The sequence below is a fragment of the Phyllobates terribilis genome, unplaced genomic scaffold, assembly GCF_046119375.1.
Source record: "Phyllobates terribilis strain yellow unplaced genomic scaffold, ASM4611937v1 Scaffold_3__8_contigs__length_932513732, whole genome shotgun sequence".
Lineage (NCBI taxonomy): Eukaryota > Metazoa > Chordata > Amphibia > Anura > Dendrobatidae > Phyllobates > Phyllobates terribilis.
Window position 1 is genome coordinate 53877686 of NW_027362763.1, and position 12267 is coordinate 53889952.

The 12267-nt window shown below is 46.1% G+C and overlaps 1 protein-coding gene across 1 annotated transcript in view; it reads right to left on the minus strand.

Moving 5' to 3' along the window:
* Positions 1 to 12267, minus strand: part of KIF13B (kinesin family member 13B) — a 205660-nt gene that overhangs the window by 46880 nt on the left and 146513 nt on the right. Inside the window, exons 29-31 of the mRNA XM_073673434.1 lie at positions 10151 to 10277; positions 3980 to 4035; positions 3744 to 3868 (exon numbers count right to left, since the gene is read on the minus strand). Coding sequence (XP_073529535.1) covers positions 3744 to 3868; positions 3980 to 4035; positions 10151 to 10277 — 308 coding nt within the window. The remainder of the gene's footprint in view (positions 1 to 3743; positions 3869 to 3979; positions 4036 to 10150; positions 10278 to 12267) is intronic.

The following is a 12267-nucleotide window of genomic DNA, read 5'->3' on the forward strand; positions in this document are numbered from 1 at the left end:
CTGGAGTATAATACAAGATGTAACTCAGGATCAGTACAGGATCAGTAATGTAATGTATGTACACAGTGACTGCACCAGCAGAATAGTGAGTGCAGCTCTGGAGTATAATACAAGATGTAACTCCGGATCAGTAATGTAATGTATGTACACAGTGACTGCAGCAGCAGAATAGTGAGTGCAGCTCTGGAGTATAATACAGGATGTAACTCAGGATCAGTAATGTAATGTATGTACACAGTGACTGCAGCTGCAGAATAGTGAGTGCAGCTTTGGAGTATAATACAGGATGTAACTCAGGATCAGTAATGTAATGTATGTACACAGTGACTGCACCAGCAGAATAGTGAGTGCAGCTCTGGAGTATAATACAAGATGTAACTCAGGATCAGTAATGTAATGTATGTACACAGTGACTGCAGCAGCAGAATAGTGAGTGCAGCTCTGGAGTATAATACAGGATGTAACTCAGGATCAGTAATGTAATGTATGTACACAGTGACTGCACCAGCAGAATAGTGAGTGAAGCTCTGGAGTATAATACAAGATGTAACTCAGGATCAGTAATGTAATGTATGTACACAGTGACTGCAGCAGCAGAATAGTGAGTGCAGCTCTGGAGTATAATACAGGATGTAACTCAGGATCAGTAATGTAATGTATGTACACAGTGACTGTACCAGCAGAATAGTGAGTGCAGCTCTGGAGTATAATACAGGATGTAACTCAGGATCAGTAATGTAATGTATGTACACAGTGACTGCACCAGCAGAATAGTGAGTGCAGCTCTGGAGTATAATACAAGATGTAACTCAGGATCAGTAATGTAATGTATGTACACAGTGACTGCACCAGCAGAATAGTGAGTGCAGCTCTGGAGTATAATACAAGATGTAACTCAGGATCAGTACAGGATCAGTAATGTAATGTATGTACACAATGAATGCACCAGCAGAATAGTGAGTGCAGCTCTGGAGTATAATACAGGATGTAACTCAGAATCAGTAATGTAATGAATGTACACTGACTCCACCAGCAGAATAGAGAGTACAGCTCTGGAGTATAATACAGGATGTAACTCAGGATCAGTAAGGTAATGTATGTGCACAGTGACTCCACCAGCAGAATAGTGAGTGCAGCTCTGGAGTATAATACAGGATGTAACTCAGGATCAGTAATGTAATGTATGTACACAGTGACTGCACCAGCAGAATAGTGAGTGCAGCTCTGGGGTATAATACTGGATATAACTCAGGATCAGTAATGTAATGTATGAACACAGTGACTGCACCAGCAGAATAGTGAGTGCAGCTCTGGAGTATAATACAGGATGTAACTCAGGATCAGTAGTGTAATGCATGTACACAGTGACTGCACCAGCAGAATAGTGAGTGCAGCTCTGGGGTATAATACAGGATATAACTCAGGATCAGTAATGTAATGTATGTACACAGTGACTGCACCAGCAGAATAGTGAGTGCAGCTCTGGAGTATAATGCAGGATGTAACTCAGGATCAGTAATGTAATGTATGTACACAGTGACTGCACCAGCAGAATAGTGAGTGCAGCTCTGGAGTATAATGCAGGATGTAACTCAGGATCAGTAATGTAATGTATGTGCACAGTGACTCCACCAGCAGAATAGTGAGTGCAGCTCTGGAGTATAATACAGGATGTAACTCAGGATCAGTAATGTAATGTATGTACACAGTGACTGCACCAGCAGAATAGTGAGTGCAGCTCTGGGGTATAATACTGTATATAACTCAGGATCAGTAATGTAATGTATGAACACAGTGACTGCACCAGCAGAATAGTGAGTGCAGCTCTGGAGTATAATACAGGATGTAACTCAGGATCAGTAATGTAATGCATGTACACAGTGACTGCACCAGCAGAATAGTGAGTGCAGCTCTGGGGTATAATACAGGATATAACTCAGGATCAGTAATGTAATGTATGTACACAGTGACTGCACCAGCAGAATAGTGAGTGCAGCTCTGGAGTATAATACAGGATGTAACTCAGGATCAGTACAGGATCAGTAATGTAATGTATGTACACAGTGACTGCACCAGCAGAATAGTGAGTGGAGCTCTGGATTATAATACAGGAGGTAACTCAGGATCAGTACAGGATCAGTAATGTAATGTATGTACACAGTGACTGCACCAGCAGAATAGTGAGTGCAGCTCTGGAGTATAATACAGGATGTAACTCAGGATCAGTAATGTAATGTATGTACACAGTGACTGCAGCAGCAGAATAGTGAGTGCAGCTCTGGAGTATAATACAGGATGTAACCCAGGATCAGTAATGTAATGTATGTACACAATGACTGCACCAGCAGAATAGTGAGTGCAGCTCTGGAGTATAATACAGGATGTAACTCAGGATCAGTACAGGATCAGTAATGTAATGTATGTACACAGTGACTGCAGCAGCAGAATAGTGAGTGCAGCTCTGGAGTATAATACAGGATGTAACTCAGGATCAGTAATGTAATGTATGTACACAGTGACTGTACCAGCAGAATAGTGAGTGCAGCTCTGCAGTATAATACAGGATGTAACTCAGGATCAGTAATGTATGTACACAGTGACTGCACCAGCAGAATAGTGAGTGCAGCTCTCGAGTATAATACAGGAGGTAACTCAGGATCAGTACAGGATCAGTAATGTAATGTATGTACACAGTGACTGCACCAGCAGAATAGTGAGTCCAGCTCTGGAGTATAATACAAGATGTAACTCAGGATCAGTACAGGATCAGTAATGTAATGTATGTACACAGTGACTGCACCAGCAGAATAGTGAGTGCAGCTCTGGAGTATAATACAAGATGTAACTCAGGATCAGTACAGGATCAGTAATGTAATGTATGTACACAATGAATGCACCAGCAGAATAGTGAGTGCAGCTCTGGAGTATAATGCAGGATGTAACTCAGGATCAGTAATGTAATGTATGTACACAGTGACTGCAGCAGCAGAATAGTGAGTGCAGCTCTGGAGTATAATACAGGATGTAACTCAGGATCAGTAATGTAATGTATGTACACAGTGACTGTACCAGCAGAATAGTGAGTGCAGCTCTGGAGTATAATACAGGATGTAACTCAGGATCAGTAATGTAATGTATGTACACAGTGACTGCAGCAGCAGAATAGTGAGTGCAGCTCTGGAGTATAATACAGGATGTAACTCCGGATCAGTAATGTAATGTATGTACACAGTGACTGCACCAGCAGAATAGTGAGTGCAGCTCTGGAGTATAATACAGGATGTTGTAACCCAGGATCAGTACAGGATCAGTAATGTAATGTATGTACACAGTGACTGCACCAGTAGAATAGTGAGTGCAGCTCTGGAGTATAATACAGGATGTAACTCAGGATCAGTAATGTAATGTATGTACACAGTGACTGCACCAGCAGAATAGTGAGTGCAGCTCTGGAGTATAATACAAGATGTAACTCAGGATCAGTACAGGATCAGTAATGTAATGTATGTACACAGTGACTGCACCAGCAGAATAGCGAGTGCAGCTCTGGAGTATAATACAAGATGTAACTCAGGATCAGTAATGTAATGTATGTACACAGTGACTGCACCAGCAGAATAGTGAGTGCAGCTCTGGAGTATAATACAGGATGTAACTCAGGATCAGTACATACATTTTCATAATGACACCCTTTAGGTAAATTTTGCTTACAGATGTAGAGAAAATTAAGGAGTGATACAAACCTCAGCATCGTGATGTTTGACAATCTGTAGGTCAAAGAACTCGTCCTCCTCTTCAGCGGTCAGTGTTGCGTCCCACCCGGCCGCTTCTGGCTCATCCAAATTGTCCTGGGAGCTGAAATCGTCGGCTGCAAGAAATACAGGAGTAAAGCACTGACACCGGGTGGGTTGGGTGAGTGTAATGACACTGGTTATCGGCACAAGCTGCACCCACCAGGATGAGCCCTGCATTCACCTACCATTGAGATCCAGGAAAATAACAGGGATATGAGTCTCCATTCCCGACACCGGAGTCCTGAAAGAAAGAGAAAACACAAGAAGTCGTAAACGAGCGACTCCAGATCCCAAACCGGAAATCAAACTACCTCTAAAATCAAAGCCCTGCATGACTCTGCAAGTTCTGTCGTTCTGGAGTCGAGGCTGGTTGGCAACCCCTATGAGACTGTCATAGCCAGACACCCAGCTTTCAAGGAGTCCTGAATGGCAAGCAATGACGTGGTTTCAAGGGATGAAAAACTGAGCATGCTTTACCATTGCTAAGTCCGGAAAAGTTGGGTGACGGCCCTAGTTTAGCTGTAATTCTGTATAGCAAGTTTAGCCCTTACGGAGCGATGAAGAAATATTGACCTTGTTGTGTGCCACTCAGCTTTCCAAGAGAACTGAAAGGTAAGTCTGCCTAGTAATGGAGACACAGGAGCAGGGGATGTAAAACTCCATAACTGAACAAACTGGGAAAGCTGGATGACAAACTGGAGTAGCAATCATAGCCAGCATCTTGGGTGCCACCCAGCTTTCCAAGATGCCTGAAAAGCAAGTAAGGAAAGAAATGAAGTGATAGAAGAACAGCAAAGATATTAAGGAGTCTAGGAAAGGTGGGTGATCACCTCTACGTAGCTATATTTGTGTCTATAATGGGCGCTATCCTGCTTTTCCAGAGTCCAGACTGGCATGATTGCCTGGAAATGCAGTAATATAATGCAGTAATATGGGAGGTTTTACTGAAAGTTCGGATGAAAACCGCAATTCTGCAGTAATTCTGTCCATATTGGGCGTCAATGGAGATCCAGCATCCCCCCCCCGACGCGCGCCCCGCGGACCGAGGAGACTCGACTGCTGTTTCAATGTCTTTTCCCCTTGTAATTATTATGTCCTGCTAATTGATTCGGGATGTCAGCGATGGACGGGTTTATTGCCACTAAATTGTGCGTAACATTACTCACCTCCTCTGTCCTTTCATGTATAATTAATGCCGAGGTTTCCGTGTGGGTTTTAATTTGCTGTCTCTTAATGCCTGGAAAATTACAGAGGGCCGACTGAAAGGAACCAGGCATTTAAATCGGGAGCGCCGCCACCGCGGCCGGGCAATGGCGTTTTATCACCGCTTCCTTCTAAAGTGAGGCGCGAGCGGGATAATTAACACACGGGTGCGATAAGTGCACGGATACTTAACGCTGATTTATGCCAAGTGCAAGGTCGGAATTATTTAGAGCAAGAGCAAAATATTGCAGGATGGCGAGATCAGTAACCTGGGGGAGAGACAGAAAATGCTGAGCCCTGACCATGGCGTCCTCCTGCACTGAACCAATCCAGCAACTCTACAACAAAGACCCCCCCCTTGCTGAGGACCCCAATATCTGTGCCAGAAAGGAGGGATAAAGCTGGAGGACTCAGCCCCATCATGATTTATATGAAAAACCATTTATTCGACTGGCCAGCATGTTATACTCCATTTCACCTGTAGTGGCCACTGCAGAGAAATTGTACAGCTGCTGCGGCTTCCCCTCCAGCGATCACTGGGGATTTATGAAGCCAGGTCAGCGTCAATTAAGAAAAAGGATTGTCGTGAGGAGATCAGATAGAAGGTAAAATGGGTAAGAGAGAGTATGGGCTCATATGCAAAAGATTACAGAGAAATGGCCTTCCCTTATACCCACTTCTCCAGAGTGACGTGAATAGGAAATGGCTGGTGTCCTGCCAATCCTTTCCACTGTTAAAGGGCTTGTCTATACTGATGGCCTATGTTAGCTTATCAGATCAGTGATGGTCCAACTCCCGGCCTTACTGATCTGACAAGGTCTAAATCCTGGGCAACTCTTTTAAGACTGGATAGTAATGTGGGGAAAGCGGTAGTCTGAAATAATGCAAAAATCTGCTACTAGGGTGTTCCCTTTGTTAAAGGGTCCACTGGTCACAGCTACGGATGACTTTTCCGTCGGATCAGTCACAAAATAAGTTTGTTGGTGGTCCGACACTCATCAATCCCACTGATCGGCTGTTTTAATCTCCGGAGGCGGTTGTTGAATTACCACCGATCTGATATTGACCAATCCTAAGGATGCGGATCACAAGGTCATCAATATGTGGTGACTGGATAATCCCTTTAATGCAGGAGATTTGGATCTCTGTATTAGGTAATGATAAAAAAAAAATAACACTTTGCTTGCAGCCGGCCAACTTTCCCCGATGTTTACTTGATGAGTGCGGTGATAGTTGGCAGGAAATACTTTGTGACAGAGTCCAATACATTTTGTAGCACAAATTCTGTAGTTTTGTCATTCAGGAAACCTAATATAATAAAAGCCCGAATGAAGGAGAGCAGATCAGCTGGCGTATCTGAGGAGGCTACGAGTCCACAGAGCAGGTAATGTGCAGCTCACGGGTATCCAGTCAATTAAGACATACTGAAAGGGGAACCACGACCGGACGGGTACAAAGACCGGCTGAGCAGCTGCATGCAGCCGTACATCACCAAGCACCACTGGACTCTGGAGACGACGCATGGGCGTACCCAGGATCAAAACTGGGGGGGCAATGAATGGTCACAGATACCAAAGAGAAATATTATATATATATATATATATATATATATATATATATATATATATATATATATATATATATATATATATATATATATATATATATATATATATAGTACAATGCAAAGATTTCACTTCTTACATTACATGAGCAATATCTATTGTAAATTCCACAATAGCTCAGAAACCGGCAAATCGCTCCACACAGTATACTGGCCCCCATATAAGGCTCCATACAGAATACTGGCCCCCATATAAGGCACCATACAGGATACTGGCCCCCATATAACGCTACATACAGGATACTGGCCCCCATATAACGCTCCAGACAGGATACTGGCCCCCATATAACGCTCCAGACAGGATACTGGTCCCCATATAACGCTCCATACAGGATACTGGTCCCCATATAACGCTCCATACAGGAGACTGGCCCCCATATAACGCTCCATACAGGAGACTGGCCCCCATATAACGCTCCATACAGGATACTAGCCGCCATAAAATGCTCCATACAGGATACTGGCCCCCATATAACGCTACATACAGGATACTGGTCCCCATATAACGCTCCATACAGAATACTGGCCCCCATATAAGGCCCCATACAGGATACTGGTCCCCATATAACGCTCCAGACAGGATACTGGTCCCCATATAACGCTCCATACAGAATACTGGCCCCCATATAAGGCCCCATACAGGATACTGGTCCCCATATAACGCTCCAGACAGGATACTGGTCCCCATATAACGCTCCAGACAGGATACTGGTCCCCATATAACGCTCCAGACAGGAGACTGGCCCCCATATAACGCTCCATACAGGATACTAGCCGCCATAAAATGCTCCATACAGGATACTGGCCCCCATATAACGCTACATACAGGATACTGGTCCCCATATAACGCTCCATACAGAATACTGGCCCCCATATAAGGCCCCATACAGGATACTGGCCCCCATATAACGCTACATACAGGATACTGGTCCCCATATAACGCTCCATACAGAATACTGGCCCCCATATAAGGCCCCATACAGGATACTGGTCCCCATATAACGCTCCAGACAGGATACTGGTCCCCATATAACGCTCCAGACAGGATACTGGTCCCCATATAACGCTCCAGACAGGAGACTGGCCCCCATATAACGCTCCATACAGGATACTGGCCGCCATAAAATGCTCCATACAGGATACTGGCCCCCATATAACGCTCCAGACAGGATACTGGTCCCCATATAACGCTCCATACAGGATACTGGTCCCCATATAACGCTCTATACAGGAGACTGGCCCCCATATAACGCTCCATACAGGATACTGGCCGCCATAAAATGCTCCATACAGGATACTGGCCCCCATATAACGCTACATACAGGATACTGGCCCCCATATAACGCTACATACAGGATACTGGCCCCCATATAACGCTCCATACAGGATACTGGCCCCCATATAACGCTACATACAGGATACTGGTCCCCATATAATGCCCCAGACAGGATACTGGTCCCCATATAATGCCCCAGACAGGATACTGGTCCCCATATAACGCTCCAGACAGGATACTGGCCGCCATATAACGCTCCATACAGGATACTGTCCCCCATATAACGCTCCATACAGAATACTGACCCCCACATAACGCTCCAGACAGGATACTGGACCTCATATAATGCTCCATACAGAATACTGACCCCCATATAAAGCTCCATACAGAATATTGGCCCCCATATAATGCTCCATGCAGGATACTGGCCCCCATATAACGCTCCATACAGGATACTGGCCGCCATATAGCGCTCCATACAGGATACAGGCCCCCATATAACGCTCCATGCAGGATACTGGCCGCCATATAAAATACTGGCCCCCATAAAATGCTCCATACAGAATACTGGCCCTCATATAACGCTCCATACGGAATACTGGCCCCCATATAACGCTCCATACAGGATACTGGTCCCCATATAACGCTCCATGCAGGATACTGGCCCCCATATAATGCTCAATGCAGGATACTGGCCCCCATATAACGCTCCATGCAGGCTGCCCCCCCCCCCACATAATGCCCCACGCAGGCTGTTCCCCCCACATAATGCCCCACGCAGACTGCCCCCCCCCATATAATGCCCCATGTAGGATGTCACCCCACCTTATAATGCCCCATGCAGGATGACACCCCCCCCCTCCTTATAATGCCCCATGCAGGATGTCACCCCCCCTCCCTTATAATGCCCCATGCAGGATGTCACCCCCCCCCTTATAATGCCCCATGCAGGATGTCACCCCCCTCCCTTATAATGCCACAGGCCTCCATATAATAAAAAAAAATAAAAAAAAACCACACACCTCACATCTCACCTGCTGCCGCTGCTCCGGGCTCCAGGGTCGCTGGCCTCATCCCGCTCTGCGCTGTGACTGCTCAGGAGAGAGCGCGGTGTAAAGACGTCACCGCGCCCTCTGACATGAGACGACACAGTGCAGCAGCCGCGGAGGATGCAGGAGCTGCTGCGGAGGCACGGGATGGGGTAAGTATTGTGCCGGGGCCCTGAGCAAGCGGGGGGGAGCGGGCGCTGACGGTGAGGGGCCCCCCTGCCTGCTCAGGGCCCCGGCATTTGCCCGGGTGCTGATGCCGGCCCTGGTGTGCGGCTTGCGTGATTGCTTCTAGGGGGGGGCAGCTGCCTCCCCCTGCCCCACGGTGGGTACGCCCATGAGATGACGTGTTCCGTGCAGTGACCAATCGGACTTCTCTATCTGGCGTCTGATGGAGGAGTCTGGGTTTGGCGATTCCAGGAGGATGTTACCCCTTGACTACATTGCGCCCGCTGTACAGATAGTGGAGGAGGATGATGCTATGAACTTGTTATCAGGGGTCGGCACTGGGCCCTCAGCTCCAGTGAAGGGAAATCTTAATCTTCTGCACAAGACATTGTGGACAATTGTAGCTTCACCTTTGTGGGAACAGTTTGGGGAAGGCTCTTTTCTGTTCCCCATGACTACGCCCAGTGCACAAGGTTCATACAGACATGGAGGGGTGAAAACATGAGCAGCCGCACAGAGCCCGGACCTCAGCCCCAACCTATAATGGAGATTGTGAGCCTGGCCTCCCCCCAACATCAGGGTCTGACCTCACAAATGCTCTTCTGGATGAAGGGGCAAAAATTCCCACAGACTCCTACAAAATCTTGTAGAGTGGGAGCCGTTATATCTGCAGAGGGGCGACTCCATATTAAGGTCTATGGGTGTAGGATGGGAGGTCAGAGAAAGAAGCTTCTGGAGGTGATCTGTGGAGGGGGTACATACTTTTCTCCATGTAGTGTGCATACCCATGAGCTGGACTGGAATATGGCTTGTGCAGATTAAACTGGACACAGCCCATCACTATAGGTTAGGAACACTCCATCTGTACCAGGCGCTGCACAGGATCAGTTTTTCATGGAGTGTCCCTTTAAGTAGTAAGTAAATCCGGCTCCATTAAGCACAGATTCGGTACGCCTCCCTCCCTATAACAAGGAGGTAAGGACACCTGGAGGAGATCAATGAGGGGTGTACATATTTAGCGCTGGGTGATGGTTCTCACCAATTGGCCGGTGCCCCAGGAATACCGCTGCCTGCAGAGGGCACCAGGACGGAGTTCCTCTCTTCGGTCAGAGTCAACCTCATCTCCAGGAGCTGCGCTTCGCGTTCTGCATCGTCTTCAGTCTTGTCTGCGGAGAACAAGAAACGATCACAAGACACCGCTTACATCACACTATGGAGCCATGGAGTAATTGTGGGAGTACCGCAGCCATCACGGCATACCAGCGGGCGATCACACATACCAATAATACTGCATGGACGCTGGATTAAAGGGATCTTACTGTGTATGCTCCAGGGCTTTAATTGCCTCTCGCTAGCAGGTCTAATGGTGGAAATGACCACCGGGAATCGTCCACTTGTAAAAAGTCTATCTAAAAATCGGGCCCGCCGCCCAAACGAACTACAGTACAGACCAAAAGTTTGGACACACCTTCTCATTTAAAGATTTGTCTGTATTTTCATGACTTTGAAAATTGTACATTCACACTGAAGACATCAAAACTATGAATTAACACATGTGGAATTATATACTTAACAAAAAAGTGTGAAACAACTGAAAATATGTCTTATATTCTAGGTTCTTCAAAGTAGCCACCTTTAGCTTTGATGACTGCTTTGCACACTCTTGGCATTCTCTTGATAAGCTTCAAGAGGCAGTCACCGGAAATGGTTTTCACTTCGCAGGTGTGCCCTGTCAGGTTTAATAAGTGGGATTTCTTGCCTTATAAATGGGGTTGGGACCATCAGTTGTGTTGTGCAGAAGTCTGGTGGATACACAGCTGATAGTCCTACTGAATAGACTGTTAGAATTTGTATTATGGCAAGAAAAAAACTGCTAAGTAAAGAAAAACGAGTGGCCACCATTACTTTAAGAAATGAAGGTCAGTCAGTCCGAAAAATTTGGCAAACTTTGAAAGTGTCCCTAGGGGGAAGTGGCAAAAACCATCAAGCGCTACAAAGAAACTTGCTCACATGAGGACCGCCCCAGGAAAGGAAGACCAAGAGTCACCTCTGCTTCTGAGGATAAGTTTATCCGAGTCACCAGCCTCAGAAATCGCAGGTTAACAGCAGCTCAAATTAGAGACCAGGTCAATGCCACACAGAGTTCTAGCAGCAGACACATCTCTTCAACAACTGTTAAGAGGAGACTTTGTGCAGCAGGCCTTCATGGTAAAATAGCTGCTAGGAAACCACTGCTAAGGACAGGCAACAAGCAGAAGAGACTTGTATGGGCTAAAGAACACAAGGAATGGACATTAGACCAGTGGAAATCTGTGCTTTGGTCTGATGAGTCCAAATTTGAGATCTTTGGTTCCAACCACCGTGTCTTTGTGCGACGCAGAAAAGGCGAATGGATGGACTCTACATGCCTGGTTCCCACCGTGAAGCATGGAGGAGGAGGTGTGATGGTGTGGGGGTGCTTTGCTGATGACACTGTTGGGGATTTATTCAAATTTGAAGGCATACTGAACCAGCATGGCTACCACAGCATCTTGCAGCGGCATGCTATTCCATCCGGTTTGCGTTTAGTTGGACCATCATTTATTTTTCAACAGGACAATGACCCCAAACACCTCCAGGCTGTGTAAGGGCTATTTGACCAAGAAGGAGAGTGATGGGGGGCTACGCCAGATGACCTGGCCTCCACAGTCATCAGACCTGAACCCAATCGAGATGGTTTGGGGTGAGCTGGACCGCAGAGTGAAGGCAAAAGGCCAACAAGTGCTAAGCATCTCTGGGAACTCCTTCAAGATTGTTGGAAGACCATTTCCGGTGACTACCTCTTGAAGCTCATCAAGAGAATGCCAAGAGTGTGCAAAGCAGTCATCAAAGCCAAAGGTGGCTACTTTGAGGAACCTAGAATATAAGACATATTTTCAGTTGTTTCACACTTTTTTGTTAAGTATATAATTCCACATGTGTTAATTCATAGTTTTGATGCCTTCAGTGTGAATCTACAATTTTCATAGTCAAGAAAATACAGAAAAATCTTTAAATGAGAAGGTGTGTCCAAACTTTTGGTCTGTACTGTATATAATTCAACTTGAAAAAAAGTATTTACACCAAGAGGAATAAGCAGGAATACTTCCATAAATTATGGCAGCCATGGTTGGATAG